This window comes from Mytilus galloprovincialis, chromosome 8, assembly GCF_965363235.1.
Source record: "Mytilus galloprovincialis chromosome 8, xbMytGall1.hap1.1, whole genome shotgun sequence".
Taxonomy (NCBI): Eukaryota; Metazoa; Mollusca; class Bivalvia; order Mytilida; family Mytilidae; genus Mytilus; species Mytilus galloprovincialis.
In genome coordinates, this window is record NC_134845.1 from 19270333 (window position 1) to 19293862 (window position 23530).

At 33.2% G+C, this 23530-nt stretch overlaps 1 protein-coding gene and 1 long non-coding RNA gene across 4 annotated transcripts; both read left to right on the forward strand.

Moving 5' to 3' along the window:
* The first annotated feature begins 7479 nt into the window (after positions 1 to 7479).
* LOC143085259 (uncharacterized) lies at positions 7480 to 11833 on the forward strand. 3 transcript variants are annotated; one of them, XM_076261506.1, is made up of 5 exons: positions 7480 to 7623; positions 8300 to 8698; positions 9051 to 9250; positions 10108 to 10336; positions 11375 to 11833. In XM_076261506.1, the coding sequence occupies exons 1-5, from the start codon at positions 7512 to 7514 to the stop codon at positions 11809 to 11811; spliced, it is 1377 nt and encodes a 458-aa protein (XP_076117621.1). In that variant the 5' UTR covers positions 7480 to 7511; the 3' UTR covers positions 11812 to 11833. The 3 variants fall into 3 exon arrangements, with proteins under 3 accessions (XP_076117621.1, XP_076117622.1, XP_076117624.1); XM_076261507.1 differs by having other exon boundaries at positions 7570 to 7623; positions 8303 to 8698; XM_076261509.1 differs by lacking the exon at positions 7480 to 7623 and having other exon boundaries at positions 8303 to 8698.
* A 3901-nt stretch (positions 11834 to 15734) lies between these two features.
* Positions 15735 to 19832, forward strand: LOC143043160 (uncharacterized). Its single transcript, XR_012968230.1, has 5 exons — positions 15735 to 15805; positions 16331 to 16729; positions 17044 to 17243; positions 18080 to 18308; positions 19370 to 19832. It is a non-coding gene; the product is annotated as an uncharacterized LOC143043160 (long non-coding RNA).
* Positions 19833 to 23530: the final 3698 nt, after the last annotated feature.

Here is a 23530-nt window from a genome sequence, read left to right on the forward strand (position 1 = left end):
CTGCCCCTGTCATCAATTGAGTATGGTACGTTGAAATCTAGACTGTTAAACAAGTATGCAATAATCATGGTAAAAGAGGGACGAAAGATACCAGAGGGACAGTCAAACTAATAAATCGAAAATAAACTGACAACGCTATGGCTAAAAATGAAAAAGACAAACAGACAAACAATAGTACACATGATACAACATATAAAACTCAAGAATAAGCAACACGAACCACACCAAAAACTGGGGGTGATCTCAGGTGCCCCGGAAGGGTAAGCAGATCCTGCTCCACATGTGGCACCCGTCGTGTTGCTCATATTATAACAAATCCGATAAATAGTCTAATTCGGTAGGTCACATTCATGAAAGGGAAAGGGATTTTAGTTACGACGTAAGGAACATATCCGATACCATATGTGGAACTTATCAGTATTTCTTATTCGAAAGGTTCGAGCGTTCCATCGTGAAAGTAAATCGAGAAAAGGCGCAGAGTGGTACTGAAAGTTTTTTATAATTTTTTTTCGGAATTTTAAAAGACATTTTATAGTAAAAGCACATAAATCAAGTTGTTTCTTTGAATGGTCCGTTGCTGCAGAAATAACGCAATTTCGAAACCATAAAACAGTCATAAACGATTTACAAATTATCTTCAGCCACTTTTGGCATTTCATTTTAATAAATATCTCTTATAAGTTAAAGTTAAGAGACCAGCCCAATTCTACATAACAAAATAAGAACAAACTTATACGAACAAGCAACAAAAAAGAGCCCTCGTTTTGCCCGAAATTTTAAAATTGAATCGTTACCGTGTTTTATGTGCATAGATCATGACGAGATATGTAACTACAATAAAGAAACATTCTTATTTCTTCGTCCTTTGTTATTCATATTTGGTAGATAAAATTGATAACTACTCTATCAAAACTTCTTAACAATATGCTAAACATAACACAGCATTGACTTATTACTTTTTTGTAGACGATAGTTCGACAGCAGAGGTCGCCTTTTCTGTGGGGCTATCAGCTAATCATACACAGGCGCAGGGTCATACAGTAATATTTGACAGAAGTTTCATAAACCATTTGTCAGGGTATGACACGAACACTGGAAAATTTACTGCGAAATATAGTGGTATATACGTCTTCCATTTCCACGCTTTATCTCAATCAGATAACCCAATTTGGATAGAGCTTTACCACAATTTCATCTATGTGAACTCTATTTATGCCCACGTTCCAACTGGTTACGTCACCGGAAGTAATTTTGCCTCCCTCGAGCTGCTACAAGGCGATGAGGTATTTCTTGACATAAAAAGCCATGACACCGCCTTATATGGAGCGCCTAATCAAATTTACTGTACATTTTCCGGATATTTGTTGGCACTCTTACCTCAGTACCGTCCAATTATCGGTTGATTGCATGAATAAAACATGGCAACATACTGTTGATTGTCATTCATTCAATAAAAAAAGACGACCTCAATATTTATAACACTCGGGCAATTTGATTTATTAACAGGAATGGAGATTCTATTTTTAAAATTAATTGATTGTTTTTAATTGCATGATTTTATTCCAGATTAATAGTTTGTTTAAAAAAGGATTGCTATTTTGTTTTAATCTCAGTGAGAATTTGAGCCCCATGTACAGAAAAAAACTATTCCACCAATTTAAAATTTGGTAACTGTATTAATTGCATCCTATTGACATTGAAAAGACATACCACAAATACATCTTAGACTTCTGCAATTCATAAATTTTAAAATCTAGATATTGACAAACCATTGGCAACAAAAATGAAAAAAGACAAAAAGACAAGCAACACTCTACAGAACACTGTAAATAATTCTTTGTCATATCTTTTTAAAGCAGACAAAAAATTAACAGCTACAAAATATAGAAACTGAAGCATTGATAAAAAGCAGTATGGAAAAAAAACCCAACCAGACAAGGTTACACAAGCTTCGTTTTTAAAGGACAACATCTGAATTAGCAATAATTTGCCATTGTTGTTTTTTGTTTGTATTTGGTTGAAATCCTAATTCCAGTACACCGGTACAAATACTACCCAGTTTCAAATACTATTAACATAAAATACGGAGATGAGGTAGTATTGCCAATGAGGCAACTCTCTACCAAAGTTCAATAAAGTGGATGGAATCAATGGTAAATAAGTTTAATAGGTGATCTCAAGAAACGAAAAAAAATTTAAGATGCTAAACAACCAAAAACACCGTAATTTTTTTCGGTTGAAAACAAAACTTTAAGACAAAAGAAATGATTTCAGCTTTCCAATTGTGAACTTTCCATTTCTAAGTAGCAACATTCCAGCAGCACCTGCATACGGGGTATATATCTCCCAATTGGATACGATATTCCCGTGCTTGCATTTCCTATTATGATTTTCTTGATAGAGGGTTACTGCTCACAAGGAAGCTATTAACCAAGAATTCCAAATGAAGAAGTTGAAATCATCCCTTCGTAAATTTTACGGACGTCATCACGAGTTGGTTGACCGTTATGGAATAACCGTTTCACAAATGATATCGGATATGTTCCTTACGTCGTAACTACAATTCCCTTCCCTTTCATGAATGTGACCTACCGAATTAGACTATTTACCGGATTTGTAATCACATAAGCAACACGACAGGTGCCACATGTGGAGCAGGATATGCTTACCCTTCCGGAGCACCTGAGATCACCCCTAGTTTTTGGTGGGGTTCGTGTTGTTTATTCTGTAGTTTTCTATGTTGTGTCATGTGTACTATTGTTTTTCTGTTTGTCTTTTTCATTTTTAGCCATGGCGTTGTCAGTTTGTTTTAGATTTATGAGTTTGACTGTCCCTTTGGTATCTTTCGTCCCTCTTTTATTCGTTTTATATCTGCACCAACATACAATGTTTAATCATACAAGTGACTTCTCATCCCTTTTTGTTAAAACACTGATGCAATATGAAAGACTAGTTACGTTAACTGACGTGTTACAAAATACTTAACCAACACACATAGAAACACATTATTTGATAACAACTGCCATATTCCTTACTTAGTACAGGGCATTTTTAGACAAAATGGTGGGTCGACCTGTTTTTTTAGCTAGCTTAAACACCCGCCTATATGACAATGTTGAAATTATGGTTAACATAACAACATGTAGTGACAGAAATACAGCACAAACACACTCAAGAACGCTCATCACAAAGAAATAATATAATAATCGATACAACATGCAAACCACATAGCAACAACGAACATCAACGACAGAGAACACAGGATAACACAAACAGTGACGCACTTATGTACCGAAAATGTAATCTTGAACATACAATCTTTTTCAAAATACCCTACCAAACAATAATCATAACAATGACGGTATTGAAAAGCTGTTTTTTTTAAAGGTTTTGTATCTACAAACGATAAGAAATTTAACACATTATTCAACCGATACCATAACAGAAACATAAAAAAATAAATACATGAATGTTGGATGTATAGAATACTGAGACACGACGTATAGCAATGCAAACTTACACTCGATATTACAATCATATCCGGTAAAAGGTCACGTTCGGTTCTTACATAGGCAGACACACGACGCTGATGTTTAAGACAATCGTAGATGTGGTAAAATGTCAGTTAGTATAGATACAGATACATCGTATATAACAACCAATCCGTAGTAGTGTCATAATCTTTCCACTTCATAACTTGGTTTGCTATTTTTCTGGGTAATGATCACACTCATGTACATGAAGTCCGTTAAGTTTGATCATGCACAAGGATAACGATAATTGAGAATTTGAAATCATCTCATTTGTCATAGATTTTAGTGGGAAGTCGTCCATCTGTGTCAATATTGAAGAAAAGATAAAGGTATGAGGCAGTTCTAATAGTATCAGTAGTATCCTTAACTTCAAGATCACTGGGATATATGAGATGCTATTACTGACTGAAATATGGGTTATTCAGTGATTGCTCATCATCAATATATCTGAATGCAAAATGAAAACATTTGCATGTTGCTTTTGCTTTTTGTATTTAGAAGGTTCTGAATGAGTTCTGTTTATACGAGTATAAAAACAGGTCAAGCAGAAGGTGTGAAAATAGTACCAATCGAAATACCGACTGTCAGTTGGAATAGCAGTCCTCCAAACTCAACAAATATATTGTCCATTAAAAAAACATCATTCGTGCATTTAGGGGCAGCGTTCCCATGCTGAACGAGTGGTTATAACACCATGAACACTATGCTGCTAATTGCACGAATTATTCAGCAAATTGAATTATTATAATTAACAATCAACACTGCTGTTATTCAGAAACTGTGGTTAAGAACCTAAAGAACAAACATTAATTCTAGTTGATCCTGCACAATGACGATCACTTTCTGAAAAAGAAAAAAAGAAGATGTTGCTGTATTTTCATTATTATACTTCAATACACTACAAACCATTAAAAGTCTGAAATGGCCTATATCTGTACTCGACTGTACTGATTTTTACTCGACCAGTCTGAATTCGTCTGAGATTTACTTGTTAATACTCGACTGTAGTCTGAATCATACTTAACAGTCTGAATGTGTACTTGACCAGTATTTAACCGTTTTATACGAGTCTGAACCGTACTCGACCTAGTCTGAACCGTACTCGACCTAGTCTGAACCATACTCGACCTAGTCTGAACCATACTCGACCAAGTCTTAACCAAACTAGACCTATTCTTTGTATCTATCAACTGAATTTTATCAATTTAGGATTTTTTTTAATAAAAATGAAATTTGAACAAGAACTTGAAATTAAAAATGTATTCAATACAGTATTGAAATTAAAATTTCACAATAATCAATAATAATATAACTTCAACTCAATATTAATCAACACTTACATAATAATATATATATATACTAATTTATGATAGGACAAAATATATAAGTTATAAATAATATATATATTTTTTTTATCCTAAATATAATCAAAGATATATTTCTTTTATAAGGTTAAAATTTTTTATAAATTTTGTTGGCTGTTGTTATATATGTCAGTTAAAAAAGAAATTTATTTTAACAGTTAAAAAAGTAGAGGTTTTTGGTCTAGTATGGTTCAGACTGGTCGAGTATTGTTCAGACCTTTGGTTAAGTATGGTTTAGACTGGAAAAAAAGGGCGAGTACATGTCGAGAATGGGTTAAGACTGTTTCAGACTGGTCGAGTAATAGTTCAGACTATTTTCAACGGCAAAGATAAGGGTCAAGTATGATTCAGTACAGTCAAGTATGGTTCAGACTGGGGTCGAGTAATGTCAAGTAAAAGTCAGACCAATTCAGACTGGTCGAGTAAAAATCAGTACAGTCGAGTACAGATATAGGCCATTTCAGACTTAAATGGTTTGTAGTGATATCAATACAGATTTCTAATGCATGATTGATTTATAATGAATCCTGAGATCATTTCAGTTTTTGTGTGGTTCCTATTACAATATAACCAAGCATTCATCTGTTATGTACTAGTAGTTTTTGGTAAAGTTGTTAGTTTTTCTTTATTCATCCTGTTTTGTTTTTATGCCCCACCTACGATAGTAGAGGAGCATTATGTTTTCCAGTCTGTGCCTCCGCTCGTCCGTTCGTTCGTTTGTTCGTCCGTTCGTTCGTCCCGCTTCAGGTTAAAGTTTTTGGTCAAGGTTGTTTTTGATGAAGTTGAAGTCCAATCAATTTGAAACTTAGTACACATATTAACTATGATATGATCTTTCTAATTTTAATGCCAAATTAAAGTATTGACCCCAATTTCACGGTCCAGTGAACATGTAAAATGATAGTGCGAGTGGGGCATCCGTGTACTATGGATGATAGTGCGAGTGGGGCATCCGTGTACTATGGACACATTCTTGTTTTTTTATATATATTTCTCAATGATATAACAGAAACACATTATCATTATTATCTTGCCATGTTCTGAACAGTCTGTTGCAACATCCAGCTTATTGTTAGCCTCTATTAAAATTTCCGAAAACAAAGAAAAGAAGTTGCTTTCATTATTATCTTGCAATATGTATATAGATTTGTATTTATAACCAACCCCAAGCGTCTGAGATCATTTTATGTTTTGTGTGGTTCCTTGCATGGTGTAACACCATTTTTATTTCGTTTTATGTTGTATTTGGTAGAGTTGTTCGTGTTTTCCTATTTATCCTGTTTGTCATGATTATTTGTCTTTCACTTATGAGTTCTGAAGTGCCCTTTGGTATCCACAGCCTCTTTTTATTTTTAATTTTGAGGTTAAGATTTTTAAAATTGCCATTATTTCCCGACATGCAATGGCTTGTTAGTCATATATACACATTGTACTAAATTAACATAATGGTTTATGTGCGAAACTTAGTATCATATAAGCAATATAATTGGTCAGTATGTAGTTTTCTATGATGTTGTTTGTCTTTAAAAGAGGGACGAAAGATACATGAGGGACAGTCAAACTCATGAATCGAAAATAAACTGACAACGCCTGGCTAAAAATGAAAAAGGAAAAAGACAAACAGACAAACAATAGAACACATGACACAACATAGAAAACTAAAGAAAAAAACAACACGAACCCCACCAAAAACTAGGGGTGATCTCAAGTGCTCCAGAAGGATAAGCAGATTCTGCTCCACATGTGGCATCCGTCGTGTTGCTTATGTTATAACAAATCCGGTCGCCACATTATTGAAACTGGGCAAATGAATGAGACAATATATACTAACGTGAACACACTGTACTTAGTCTAACCAATGTAACAAACAATACGAGAAAGCAAGTAGTTATGACGGAAAACAAGTCTTTTTTTTCTTTTTTACTCTTTGTCTTTTCACGTCTTTCTGTGACTCACAGTATTGACTACCTACTTAATATCTTCCTCTATTGAAAAAATACAGAATAGAAGATTATGAACAAAGATTAGAGAATAATTGCCAAAAATTGAAATAGAGAAAATCAGCTGCGAAAATAAGAGTGCTGGTGTGCTTACATACAAAGAGAAAAATAGAGAATAATGTCTTGAAATAAAATAATACAGAAGTGAAACCTAAAATCCAGATTCTCGTTTTACGCAAAAAAGTAGAAATTTAGCAACTCAAACCATACAGAAAATCAGATGAATTTAGATGATCGGAATGGTAAAGCAGTTTACACTCCACTTAAGGTATATGTATGCTTCTGATTGTATTACCCGTTAGGGTCTAGCTAATTATAAGACTGGTATCATCAGCTTTTGCAAATTATCGCGTTTGTTTGCAGACAGGAAAAACGGAGATAAATTTTCTACCTTGCTATACTGATATTAACCTTGAACAATTATGCTGCTTACTTAATAGTCAAGTGGGAAATTATGTATGATTTCATGAAAATTTTAGGTTTTATTGAGGTTTGGTGATTTTATCTAATTATTCCCGTATACTTGTAAAATATTTTTCTAATCAACACATGTCCAGTTGTGTTTACAAAAAAATGTAAAATAAGTCAATGCCAACTCAAGGTAAAGTCCAAACATGACTGATAACAGCTTAGTGTGTCATATCCTATTATCTATTATCTTCAGACATTCCGGCAGAACCACAATGAAACTTTTACTATTTTTGATTTTGCCCTCAATCGTCAGTGGTAAGTTAAGAATTCTTTTTTTCTTTCTTTTTTTTAAAGAACACGCTTCTTCATTTCTAAATTTTCAACAACTAAATACAACAAATGACAGCTATAGTGGATAGGCTACTTTTTTGGTGGAAGCGGTTGTTGAGAATTTGAAAACTTGTTACGAATTAAAAAGGGTTGTGTATATCTTCTTCAAAATGATATAAGCACGGTTGATCTAACTACTATGTCGCGACGATGGATTATGTATAATCTGGTTTCAATTAAAGAACCTATCACGTCAGACAGATATTTGCAGAATTATACGGATCAGTTGTGCATTTCTTTTCACACTGGAGCAATACCTGCAAAACAATCGATCAAAACCAAACACAGGATCAACCACATTTTTGAACCTCTGGTACAACCCAGGGATAAAATATACATGCTATATATATATCCTATATATGTTGATCCTGTGCCATCGTATATATATATATATATATATATATATATATATCTAAAAACATTTTATCTTTTTATGTACTGAAAATGTCATTAGCGTCATTCTTAGAAACATAAGTCAATTAGAAAAGTGTAAACAATGCTGTTTATTCTATTTTTGGAAAGTATTGTGTCACCATAGTGGCAGTAGTAAGAAATTACTGGATACCGAATCTTATTTATGAATTTTCATTTAATTTTCAAGGAGGAGATGACGTCGTGGCATTTACTAAAGGTCGGGCAACACATGAACACCTAACACATGGCGAAATTCTAACATTTGATAAAACAATAACAAACATCAATGCATACTTTACGGCTGATGGTAAATTTGTTTGCAGTACTCCTGGCTTGTACGCCTTCCATTTTTACGCAGTTACCAAAAGCAACGAACACGTATGGTTAGAACTCTTCCAGAATGACGATTATATTGTTTCAATTTACGGTAGAACCCCGAGTGACTATGTAGATGCTGGCAATTCTGTGTTTATAAATCTCGAAATGGACGATACAGTTTATATAAAGGCACGTGACAACTACGATAATGTGATTTTTGGAGCAGGCGATCAAGTGTATACTACTTTTACTGGTTTACTGCTGGCAGGTTAGTTTTGTAAGCGAAAGATATGCTATTCAGCAAACCTTGAGCGTTGTGTTCAATATACACATACATTTCCCTCACAAAAGAATTAAGCTAAAACGATATTGTATTCAATAATTCCTAACTGTTGATCTAGAATATTTTGTTTGAAGAAATAACTTGAATCTACGTTTGACCATTTACACTTTTTTATTTATTTATGAATCACTACCTTTTGATATAGTAACTTTAGTGGTCGTTAATCAAATGACACGAAAGATGACAGTATAAGGTTGTTTTTTTTTGTCAATTGTTTGATTTTATTTTTGTTTGGCAAGCTGGGATGATTAAAAATCTTCTAACTCTTTTGATCCAGTAAGCGACAATGATGGATTGGATGCTTTCTCAGTTGGACTGAACCACTCAATTGACCTGACAACCAGTCAGCATGTTTTATACGATAGAATTATAGCCAGTACAGGTGCTCCGACGTACGACAAAGATACTGGAACATTCACTGCGGCACAGCCAGGTCTATACATTTTTCATTACCACGCATTGGCCACTTCAGATCATGTAAGTTAAGCTCAAAATGTTTATCTGAGTTCATAGTTGAAGGTAATCTGGTATTTATTTTACATCTCTGGCATGTTTTGAAGGATAAATTAACGTTGCGTGTTAAGAATGTACATAATAGAATAATGTTCATAAACTGTCATAAACATAATACTGATCAAAACTTCTACAACTTGGACAATTTGGCTTGGTCAGGATTGTTTAAAACTTAAGCTTGCCGAATTTTTACATTTTACATGATCTGTTGAAAACTTAAAAGATACAAGGCTTATAATTTTGTACGCCAGATGCATGTTTCGTCCAAAATCAGTGACGCTACAATAAAAAAAAATTAAAGCTGAAGGTTAAAATCATTACGGTCGTCATAACGAAATGAAAAAATCAGTTTCACAGATGACGACGAATATTATCTAATTGTCGTAAGCACAATCCCGTCCCATTCATCGAAAATGCCTATCGAATTAGACTTACCACTGGGTTTCTACACGAGCAAAACGACAGACGCTGCATATGGAGCATAATCTGCTTTCACTTCCGGAGCACATGATTTAACCTTCTAAGATTTTACGCAGTTCCTGTTGTTCGGTTCGTTTCTATGTCGTATTTTGTATGTTTACATGACATTGTCAGTTCGTTTCATGAGATTGACTATCCATTTGGTATCTCTCTTTAAAGAATTTTGTGACCATCACCAATGTTTTAATTTGAAATACAGTGCGAAGATCTGGTATATGTTACATTACAAATTACATGAAATTAAAAGTGTAATTGTGGTTGTGTTAGTCAAAATCATTAAATATGAATAAATGCAGTGAGTTTTGACAATGTATGAATGTTTTTATCTTAATTATTCACAGGAATTATGGTTAGATTTGTACTATAATGACCAGTATATCAACTCAGCATATGGTAAAACACCGAACGAGTATGCCGATGCAGGTAACACCGCAATTATACACCTCCATACAGGAGATAAAGTATCCGTCAGATCTAGAAGAGCAGGTGGAATTTATGGTGACATTGGAACAAATCAAACTTATACAACATTCTCTGGTTCTATCCTGTCGCCGTCAACAGATTATCTTGGTACGTTCAGTAAATGATTAAAGAATAGGAATACTAAATCAATTTAAAAAAAGATTATCGGTTTGTAGTGAGGTTCGTGCTGCTCAGTCATTAGTTTTCTATGTGCTTTGTAAACTGATATTTGTCTTTTGGTCTATTTCTTTTTTTGTCATTGACTTGTCAATATAAAAAAAAATGAGATTTATTCATTTGACTTATGAGTTTGAATGTCCCTTTAGTATTTTTCACCTCTCTTTTATTTAACGAAAACACAATCTTAGTCCATTATCTGTAAGCTAGTGTTCAATAATGGTGTCCAGCAATTATTGTCGGAACAATTCGCAATTGAATGGCATTGTACCTTAATAATCTAATCAGCTACACAATAATGATGTTAACACAACAGTATGTGTAGTTTCAAAGATTCTGAGTGTTCCTTAAGTAATAAAAATTTGAAGATGACGTCAGATGCAATTGACGACGTGTTATTTCATTATGTTTTACTTTCATTTTTAGGGGCTTTAAAACCACATTTTGATGAAAAAACAAAAGATTTACATGATTGAGTCGTTATTGTGAATGATTCTTGTTACGGTTAAATTTCGCAATAATGCACTATATAGGGTTTTAAAACATAAAAATTATTGTTTGATTGATTGTCGGTTGCTAAACGTCCAGTGGCAAATATTTCATGCATGTTCAGAACGATAACACCAACAGCAACGAATGATACACGAAAAGTAAACAAACGAGTTTTTATCAACTTTTGGACATTTTTATCATTTAAATTTAGTTTAAGTTCAGAGAAAAAACACAATTATGCATATAAACTTCATAAACTATCATCATGAACAAGAAACAATTCATACCCCTTCCCCATTTCTATTGAATTGTCACCATGTTTATCAAGAGATGTTCACCTAAATCGAGATGACATTCTGAATGCTCCTAATTATTTTGTAATGCAGCCTTAGCAAGTTCTATACATTAATAACTGTTTATATGTTTCTACATATATGCATAACAAGATTGACTAAATGGTGTTTTTGTTCCTTATAGAAAACGGCCAGGCGGAAGAGATAGCTTTTTCTGTTGGGCTATCAGCTCATCATACACAGGCACAGGGTCATACAGTAATATTTGACAGAGTTTTCATAAATCATGGCTTAGGGTATGACACGAAAACGGGAAAATTTACTGCGAAATATAGTGGTATATACGTCTTCCATTTCCATGCTTTGTCTCATTCAGATAAGCCAATTTGGATTGATCTTTACCACAATTTCATGTATGTGAACTCCATTTATGGCCACGTACCATCTGGTTACGTCACAGGAAGTAATTCCGCGTCCTTAGAGCTGCTACAAGGCGATGAGGTATTTCTTGACATAAAAAGCCATGACACCGCCTTATATGGAGTACCTACTGAAATTTACTGTACATTTTCAGGCTATTTGTTGGCCCTATTACCCAAGTACCAACCAATCATTGGTTGATTCAATAAAACTTAGAAATATACTGTTCGCTTGTCACTATCTGAATTCAATTAGCACTAGGACAATCTTTAACATTCACGACGAATTGCGTTACTATTTATATGATTAATGTACAGTTTTTATTTTAGATTTATTGTTTTTGAAAGGATTGTAATTTTATTTTTTAATGTAAGCATTTAATCGAATGGCCAGAAAAACTACTTAACTTATTTAAGGTTTGGTGACTTTGTTGATTGCAGCCCTTGAAATTGAACAGAAATACCACAAATACAGCATGGTCCACTTCATTTAATAAATTTTGAATTCTAGAAATTGACAAAACAATTGATAACAAAATCGAAAAAAACAAAAAAAACAACACCCCAAAACCAGAAAAGACAAACAACACTCAACTAAACACTGTAAACAATTCTGTGTCTTATCCATTTAAAGTAAACGAAAAATCAACAACTAAAAATTGTGAAGAAACTAGAACAGTGATTTGAAAATAAGCCGGTATGGGAATCAATACTGAAAAACCTAACCAGATTAAATGACAAACTGTGTTTATGCATGAATTAGCAAAATTTTTTACATTGTTGTTTTTTTATTGTAATTGGGTTGAAATCCAAATTTCAATGCATGCTGGTACAAACACTATGCAGTTTCATTTACAAGTAAATCAGTTTCTTGGGTCAATCCCGCTGAATAATCTTCAAGATGTTAAACAACCAAAGAAATTTTATTCATTCGTTTCTTAGCACCCACTATATTATGTTCAACAATAGAAGAAACGTCTCATATTTTTTTTGTAGAAACGATGATCAATATTGAAGAACTGTGTCCGTCTACCAACAGGGTATCATTCCTATGATCCTTAAAACATGTCTTTCTATGTTGATGTATAACGACAAAAATATACTTATGTTCATACAATTAAAAATAAGGTAGCATGCGACATCTGACAATTCTGAATATGTATTCCGATGCCATTTTTTGGTCTTTTAATTGTTATGAAACCGCAATTGAAAGACACATATAAAGACCAGATTAAACAAATCTACAATATCTTTTCTTGAACAATTGCTGACATATTATCTCCTAAAAGTTCAAGTATTTAATCTGGATTTTAGTAACCATTATCATCGTCTGTTATACAGATATCATGGAACTAATACTAATACCCCGCCGAATATTGTAGCGTGCACACTATGTTTTCTAGTATCTGCGTGCGTCTGTTTTCAGTTAAACTCTTGATATTATGTTTTTTTACAATAAAGTTGTGGTCAGGTGAAAGTTGACATTTTGTACACATATACATTATTAACATGCCCGTTTTGAAATATATTCCAATTTAAGGGTTCTTGACTATATCGTTATAAATACACATGTAATAGTCTGAGAATGAAATTGTGATCCATGGAAATGTATATTTTTTCAATTGATCTTTATTATCGTTAAGTGAAATCGAAGAATTGCAAAAAAAAAAAAAAATGCCAACAATGATTTCAAAGAAGGGACTTAATTAAAGTTGGAAAGATTATACAAGCATACCAAACATGGTTGGTGCTGGGTAGTAAAAAAGGAATCATGACAAGAGTAGTTTACCGATGTTCACATTCCGTGAATTGAGTAAAAACATTTAAATAAAGGAAACGAAAAATCCATGTGGAAATAGTTCGAACACAAAAAAAGAGTTAAAATGGATACGTCGACAGGTCAAGCGTCTACTCCTAAGTGTGCAACACACGCCACGAAAACATTTTATATCCCTCTACCGAAATCGGTACTTGAAATATAAATACGTATTGTAATTTATAGCTGTTTCAAACTACCGTCTAATCTCCAGAAGCAAATCTGTATGAAACATATTTGCAGGATATAAGTAGGTCAGACTCGATAGAAACCAGGGGACACATTTATCTCAGTCAACTATATTATTATCTTAACGGCATTGAACATTTAAAAAAAATAGATAGACAAGTTTATCTCTGCTACTTTATCAAAACTGAGACATTGTCTACACATGCTACAGAAATTGAAAGCTTGGAATATTTTAGATATATAAATGATAAACAAATACAAATGACTTTATGTTTTCTTTCTAAATAATTTACACCACAAAGCATAACTGCTTTACTTTATTAATACCCCATTTCTCCCAGAACATAAGAAACCAATCAAACAGTTCCAATTCAAATGTATTGCTATATTAATTTAAAAAAACCCAGCACGGTTGATTATAAGGCACCTATATTAACAAATTAAAAAATAAAGATTGGTAACTATGACATAATTTACAATTTCGAACTCAGCTTAACCATGAACAAGAGCCTTTTTTGTTATACTTCTAAACAATTTATAGGAAACCGTATAAACGAAAGCAATTAAATCACAAACAAAAGTATCCCAAACAAATGACACGCATGCTTATTTTCTGTTCATATTTCTTCCTACCAGGTCGCATAGAATTGAGACAAAGTGATTGCGTGCCGAATATATCAGAAAGTCGAAGACTTGATTGCCTCGTACTTTGTATACCGATGGCTTTTGCTACATGTATAACGGATCCGTTTGTCAATTGTTTTTGTCCTTGATATCATTTTCATGTTTCAGTGACGGTCTTAATTTTCTCTTATTATCAGATAACTATATTTGGCAAGACCGTACCTCGAAAGGCCCTCATGACTGTCAGACAATTTTCACATGACTCGACCTCATCGCATGGATCAGTGTTTAAGTTTTCGTGGTCAATGCTATAGCTTAGATACTAGAAGCCATAAGTCTAGTTGGTATTGAATGAATGAAACTGTCAAAGTTGCAGTTTGCCCTTGACCTCATTTTCATGGTTTAATAGTGTATGGTTAAGTGTTTGTGTTTTGGTCTTTTTTCTAATGGCGTATGCAATATTTAAGGATGTTTATATCAGTTTTATGGTATGGATTGATTTGACATTGACCTTGTTTTTACGGTTTATTGCTCGATGTTAAGTTTTTGTGTTTTTGTCAGTTTGTTTGACAAAATATGTCAACTATATTTGGTGTATGAAATGATTGTAATGTGTAGATGTCCGTCATACAGTTTTCACCTGACCTTGACCACATTTTCATGGTTTATAAGTCAATGTTGAGATTTCCGAGCTAAGTTTGTTTCTTAGATACCAAATGCAATGGGTCAACATATTTAGAGCACAGAATGACTGTATTGTTTACATATCTGTCTGGCAAGATTCATCTGACCATAACTCATTTTCATGGTCCATTAATCATATAAAGTTTTCGTAGTTTTTTTTTTGTATAGTCTAAGTAATAGGTCCACTTTGTTTGGTGTATTGTATGATTGTAAGGTGAGTATGCATTTCTGGCTTTGTTTATCTTACTTTGAGTTCATTTGCATTGATCGTGTTAAGCTTATATGATAACTGTAGGAAAACTTTATATTAAGGACCATTAACATAAAATCAATGGTCAGTAAAATCGGCAATGTGTAAATTTTGTTTTTTTTTAATTTTTTTTAACATTTTTTACAATTCATTATTTCTTAATGTGACTCACAAATAAATTTGCAAGAGGGGATGTTAAGTTTAACAGTAAAAAGAAGAGAAAAAAAAGATACCAAAGGGAAAAACACAAGTATATTAGTTGAAAAAGAGAGACACACCATTGTATAAATAGTATAAATAGACAAGTAGAAAGTTTGTCAATCTATGTTGCCAGAACAACATTTGATAATTATTCCCTGACATAACAAATGATATTAATGAAAAAGGTTAGGCAATGTTCTTACATTATTCTTAGTTATTCTCGTTTACTTTTAAAAGCATATTTCCAGTCTACAAATGGTCAGTTGTGTTTACAGAAAATTGAAAAATAAGTCAATGCCAAATCAAGGTAAAGTTCTTACATAACTGATAATAGTAAAGTGTGTCATATCCTATCATATATAATCTTCAGACATTCCGGTAGAAGCATTATGAAACTTCTACTATTTTTAATTTCCCCCTCAATCGTTAGTGGTAAGTGTATCATTCTATTCTAAATGTCACGGTTCTTTATTTTTTAATTTTGAAAAAGTTTTGTGGAAACAGATCATAGCTATAGCGGATGGGGTACTTATTTGGGTTGTAGATTATTTGAAGCCTAGTTACGAATTTAGATGGGTTTTGTATAGGGAATGCCGGGTATCATCTTTGAAATGATATCATAAGCTCGATTAACCTCATGAAGTTTGAACGCACGCGTAATTTCGGTTCAATAAACATGTAGCAAAAACTGCAAAAATTACAGAGGCCAAGCACAGGGTCAGCCACATGTACAAACAATGTTAAGTTATAATTCTATAAATATCTACAAACTTTTTATCTTTAATCATTTTATGTTCTGAAGATGTCACTAACGTCAGTCTTATAGATAAGATAATTACAAAAGTGCGTATCTTGCTTGTGATTCTCTTTTCGAAAACTTTAGCATCACCAAAGATGAAATAGTATGAAAGTACTGGACACTGAATCTAATTTATGATTTTTTATTTAATTATCCAGGTGGAGATGACGTCGTTGCATTTACTAAAGGTCGGGTATCACATGAACACCTAACACATGGCGAAATTCTAATTTTTGATAAAACCATAACAAACATCAATGCATACTTTTCTGCAGATGGTAAATTCGTCTGCAGTACTCCCGGCTTGTACGCCTTCCATTTTTACGCAGTTACCAAAAGCAACGAACACGTATGGTTAGAACTCTTCCGGAATGACGATTATATTGTTTCAGTTTACGGTAGAACCCCGAGTGACTATGTAGACGCTGGCAATTCTGTGTTCCTAAATCTAGATGAGAACGATAAAATTTATATAAAGGCCCATGACAACTACGATACCGTTATCTACGGTGCAGGAGATCAAGTGTATACTACTTTTACTGGTGTACTGCTGGCAAGTTAGTTCCTAACTGGTGATTTGTTTTAGAAGCTGAAATATATTTGATCTTCTTTTTGCCACTAACACTTCTATTTAATTGTGCAATCACCTTATACTATAATTTTTATTTCTGTATTGTAATGTTAGTGGTCGGTAAACAAATTGCACAAAATTTGTCTTACTCGTTTTTCTGTCAATGGTTGTATTTCAGTTTGCACAATAGAAATACAAGCAAGGAAGTTTGATAATAAGGATCTCTTTATCTTGATACGATTGTTTATCGGCGTCAACTATATTTGAAGTTCTCTCTTACGGTTATTTATTTTTCCCTAGCTAGCAGTGCTACTACATTTAATGCCTTCTCAGCTGGACTGACCCATTCCATTGCCTTGACAACAAATCAGCGTATTTCATACGATAGACTAATAACCAATAGAGGTACACCAACGTACGACAAAAGCACTGGAACATTTACTGCGGCAAGTTCTGGATTTTACATTTTTCATTACCACGCATTGGCTACATCTGATGATGTAAGTTGAGTTTAACATTTTAACTGATTTAATTATTGATGAAAAACTGGTTTTCTTTTTATTTTACATCTTTGATTTGTTTAAAAAGGTCATTACACAATGTATATTAGGAATGGTCAAATCTGGAGTCATAAACAATGGTATGAGATGTATCAGCTGTCAGATACACAATTGAGATCAGTATTTCTTTAAACATATATTTACCAACCCGGATTTGTGTAACATTTTGCATATATAATATGATCATGTTGAAGATATTTTTTATTTAGTTAATACATAATCGTAAAACAGTTAAACAATATCAGAGCAAATCTTAAAATTTGTATACTGACAATAGGCAACCAGTGATGCAAAATTCCTATAATCTATATTATTTAAACCCCTCAAAGGAGACTTGGCGTATGACATATGAAGTAGATTTTTTATACTGACAAATTTTTATCCGTCCCTTAGCGGGATTCAAACTCACACATTTGACATAGTACAGCACCAGTCGCTTAGCCTCATGTCCAGCACTCTAGACCACTAGACCACTCGACCACATCAGCATTATATTCATGATCAAATTTGATACAATGTTTTAATTTCAAAAGAAAATTCGAATCTGTTCAATGGTATTCCACAAATTGAATCAAATAAAATGAAAAGAAAAAATGCGTTGTCTAAATGTATCAAATTAACCGGTCATCGGAAAAAAAACATCACATAAAAGGTTAACAATATTCAATTTTTTTTAGTAAATTTGAATTTTTCTTAATAAATCAACAATCTGAGTTTATACGTAGACTATATGCCTGTGTTGATCGCTACTCTCTTTATTTCCTAATGCTTCACAGGAATTATGGTTAGATTTGTTCTATAATGGCCAGTATAATAACTCAGCATATTATAAAACACCGAACGAGTACGCCTATGCTGGTAATACTGCTATTATAAATCTTAAAACAGGAGACAAATTATCGATCAGATCAAGAAGAACAGGTGGACTTTATGGGGACATTGGCACACATCAAACTTGCACAACATTTTCTGGTTCGATGCTGCCCCTGTCATCAATTGAGTATGGTACGTTGAAATCTAGACTGTTAAACAAGTATGCAATAATCATGGTAAAAGAGAGACGAAAGATACCAGAGGGACAGTCAACTAATAAATCGAAAATAAACTGACAACGCTATGGGTAAAAATGAAAAAGACAAACAGACAAACAATAATACATATGACACAACATATAAAACTAAAAAATAAGCAATACGAACCAAAAACTGGAAGTGATCTCAGGTGCCCCGGGAGGGTAATCAGATCCTGCTCCATAAGTGGCACCCGTCGTGTTGCTCATGTTATAACAAATCCGATAAATAGTCTAATTCGGTAGGTCACATTCATGAAAGGGAAGGAGATTTTAATTACGACGTAAGGAACATGTCCGATACCATCTGTGGAACTTATCAGTATTTCTTAGTTCGAAAGGTTCGAGTGTTCCATCGTGAAAGTAAATCGAGAAAAGGCGCAGAGTGGTACTGAAAGTTTTTTTATCTTTTTTTTTCGGAATTTTAAAAGACATTTTATAGTAAAAGCACATAAATCAAGTTGTTTCTTTGAATGGTCCGTTGCTGCAGAAATAACACAATTTCCAAAACCATAAAACAGTCATAAACGATTTACAAATTATCTTTTAGGCATTTCATTTAAATAAATATCTCTCATAAATTAAGAGAACAGCACAATTCTACATAACAAAATAAGAACAAACTTATACGACCAAGCAACAAAAAAAAAGCCCTCGTTTTGCCCGAAATTTTAAAATTGAATCGTTACCGTGTTTTATGTGCATAGATCATGAAAAAAAAAGTTTGTTTCCAGCTTTTGGAGAAAAAAATTAATTTGTTTTTGATTCTGAGAAAAAAAATTGTTCTTTTCACCCTCAGCTGCCACTATATGTAATGCTAAAATTGAAAGAAAAAAATTGTTTTCGACTTGTCGCGAAAAAAATAGATTGTTTTTCGCCACAGGCGAAAAGGCTACCTTATTCATATTTGGTAGATAAAATTGATAATACTCTATCAAAAAACTTCTTAACAATATGCTAAACATAACACAGCATTGACTTATTACTTTTTTTGTAGACGATGGTTCGACAGCAGAGGTCGCCTTTTCTGTGGGGCTATCAGCTAATCATACACTGGCGCAGGGTCATACAGTAATATTGGACAGAATTTTCATAAACCATTTGTCAGGGTAGGACACGAACACTGGAAAACTTAACGTGAAATATAGTGGTATATACGTCTTCAATTTCCACGCTTTATCTCAATCAGATAAGCCAATTTGGATAGAGGTTACCACAATTTCATCTATGTGAACTCTATTTATGACCACGTTCCAACTGGTTACGTCACCGGAAGTAATTCTGCCTCCCTCGAGCTGCTACAAGGCGATGAGGTATTGCTTGACATAAAAAGCCATGACACCGCCTTATATGGAGCGCCTAATCAAATTTACTGTACATTTTCCGGATATTTGTTGGCACTCTTACCTCAGTACCGTCCAATTATCGGTTGATTGCATGAATAAAACATGGCAACATACTGTTGATTGTCATTCAATCAATAAAAAAAGACGACCTCAGTTTTTATAACACTCGGGCAATTTGACTTATTAACAGGAATGGAGATTCTATTTTTAAAATTAATTGATTGTTTTTAATTGCATGATTTTATTCCAGATTCATAGTTTGTTTAAAAAAGGATTGCTATTTTGTTTTAATCTCAGTGAGAATTTGAGCCCAATGTACAGAAAAAGCTATTCCACCAATTTAAAATTTGGTAACTGTATTAATTGCATCCTATTGACATTGAAAAGACATACCACAAATACATCTTAGACTTCTGCAATTCATAAATTTTAAAATCTAGATATTGACAAACCATTGGCAACAAAAATGAAAAAAGACAAAAAGACAAACAACACTCTTCAGAACACTGTAAATAATTCTTTGTCATATCTTTTTAAAGCAGACAAAAATTAACAGCTACAAAATATAGAAATTGGAACATTGATAAAAAGCAGTATGGAAAAAAAACCCAACCAGACAAGGTTACACAAGCTTCGTTTTTAAAGGACTTCATCTGAATTAGCAATAATTTGCCATTGTTGTTTTTTGTTTGTATTTGGTTGAAATCCAAATTCCAGTACACCGGTACAAATACTACCCAGTTTCAAATACTATTAACATAAAATACGGAGATGAGGTAGTATTGCCAATGAGGCAACTCTCTACCAAAGTTCAATAAAGTGGATGGAATCAATGGTAACTAAGTTTAATAGGTGATCTCAAGAAACGAAAAATTTTTAAGATGCTAAACAACCAAAGACACCGTAATTTATTCGTTTTATATCTGCACCAACATACCATGTTTAATCATACAAGTGACTTCTCATCCCTTTTTGTTAAAACACTGATGCAATATGAAAGACTAGTAACGTTTACTGAAGTGTTACAAAATACTCAACCAACACACATAGAAACACATTATTTGATAACAACTCCCATATTCCTTACTTAGTACAGGACATTTTTAGACAAAATGGTGGGTCGACCTGTTTTTATAGCTAGCTTACACACCCGCCTATATGACAATGTTGAAATTATCGCTAAAATGACAACATGTAGTGACAGAAATACAGCACAAACACACTCAAGAACGCTCATCACAAAGAAATAATATAATAATCGATACAACATGCAAACCACATAACAACAACGAACATCTTTAATCAACGACAGAGAGCACAGGATAACACAAACAGTGACGCACTTATGTACCGAATATGTAATCTTGAACTCCATACAACCTTTTCCAAAATACCCTACCAAACAATAATCATAACAATGACGGTATTGAAAAGCTGTTTTTTTAGGTTTTGTATCTACAAACGATAAGACATGTAACACATTATTCAACCGATACCATAACAGAAACGTAAAAAATAAATGCATGAATGTTGAATGTATAGAATACTGAGACACGACGTATAGCAATGCAAACTTACACTCGATATTACAATCATATCCAGTAAAAGATTACGTTCAGTTCTTACATAGGCAGACACACGACACTGATGTTTAAGACAATCGTAGATGTGGTAAAATGTCAGTTAGTATAGATACAGATACATCGTATATAACAACCAATCCGTAGTAGTGTCATAATCTTTCCACTTCATAACTTGATTTGCTATTTTTCTGGGTAATGAGCACACTCATGTACATGAAGTCCGTTAAGTTTGATCATGCACGAGGATAACGATAATTGAGAATTTGAAATAATCTCGTTTGTCATAGATTTTAGTGGTAAGTCGTCCATCTGTGTCAATATTGAAGAGAAGATAAAGGTATGAGGCAGTTCTAATAGCATCAGTAGTATCCTTAACTTCAAGATCACTGGGCTATATGAGATGATATTACTGACTGAATATGGGTTATTCAGTGATTGCTCATCATCAATATATCTGAAGGCAAAATGAAAACATTTGCATGGTGCTTTTGCTTTTTGTCATTTAGAAGTTTCTAAATGAGTTCTGTTTATACGAGTATAAAAACAAGTCAAGCAGAAAGTGTGCAAATAGTACCAATCGAAACACCGACTGTCTGTTGGAATATCAGTCCTCCAAACTCAACAAATATATTGTCCATTAAAAAACATCATTCGTGCGTCTAGGGACAGCGTTCCCATGTCGAACGAGTGGTTATAAAACCATGAACACTATGATGCTAATTGCACGAATTATTCGGCAAATTGAATTACTATACTTAAAAATCAGCACTGCTGTAATTCAGAAACTGTGGTTAAGAACCTACAGAACAAACATTAATTCTAGTTGATCCTGCACAATGACGATCACTTTCTGAAAAAGAAAAAAAAAAGATTTTTTGTATTTTCATTATTATACTTCAATATTAATACAGATTTTTAATGCATGATTGATTTACAATGAATCCTGAGATCATTTCAGTTTTTGTGTGGTTCCTATTACAATATTACCAAGCATTCATCTGTTATGTACTAGTAGTTTTAGGTAAAGTTGTTTTTCTTTATTTAACCTGTTTTTATTTTTTTTTTTTTTTTTTTATTTTTCTCAATGTTATAACAGGAACACATTACCATTATTATCTTGCCATGTTCTGAACAGTCTGTTACAATATCCAGCTTATTATAAGCCTCTATTAAAATTTCTGAAAACAGAAAAAAGAAGTTGCTTGCATTATTATCTTGCAATATATATATTGATTTGTATTTATAACCAACCCCAACACAGTCGTTTTATGTTGTATTTGGTAGAGTTGTTCGTGTTTTCCTATTTATCCTGTTTGTCATGATTATTTGTCTTTCACTTATGAGTTCTGAAGTGCCCTTTGGTATCCGTACCCTCTTTTTATTTTACAATTTTGAGGTTAAGATTTTAAAAATTGCCATCATTCCCGACATGCAATGGCTTGTTAGTCATATATACACATTGTACTAAATTAACATAATGGTTTATGTGCGAAAGTTAGTATCATATAAGCAACATAATTGGTCAGTATGTAATTTCTATGCTGTTATTTGTCTTTAAAAGGGGAACGAAAGATACCTGAGGGACAGTCAAACTCATAAATCGAAAATAAACTGACAACACCTGGCTAAAAATGAAAAAGACAAACAGACAAACAATAGAACACATGACACAACATAGAAAACTAAAAAATAAGCAACACGAATCCCCCAAAAACGAGGGGTGTTCTCAGGTGCTCCGGAAGGGTAAGCAGATCCTGCTCCACATGTGGCATAAGTCGTGTTGCTTATGTTATCAAATCCGGTCGCCACATTATTGAAACTGGACAAATGAATGAGGCAATATATACTAACGTGAACACACTGTAATTAGTCTAACCAATGTAACAAAAATACGAGAAAGTAAGGAGTTATGACGGAAAACAAGTCTTTTTTTTCTTTTATACTCTTTGTTTTTTTCACGTCTTTCTGTGACTCACAGTATTGACTACCTACTTAATATCTTCCTCTGTTGAAAAAATACAGAATAGAAGATTATAAACCAAGATTAGAGCATAAATGCCAAAAATTGAAATAGAGAAAATTAGCTGCGAAAATAAGAGTGCTGGTGTGCTTATATATACATACAAAGAGAACAATAGAGAATAATGCCTTGAAATAAAATAATACAGAAGTGAAACCTAAGATCCAGATTCTCGTATTACGCAGAAAACTAGAAATTTTAGCAACTCA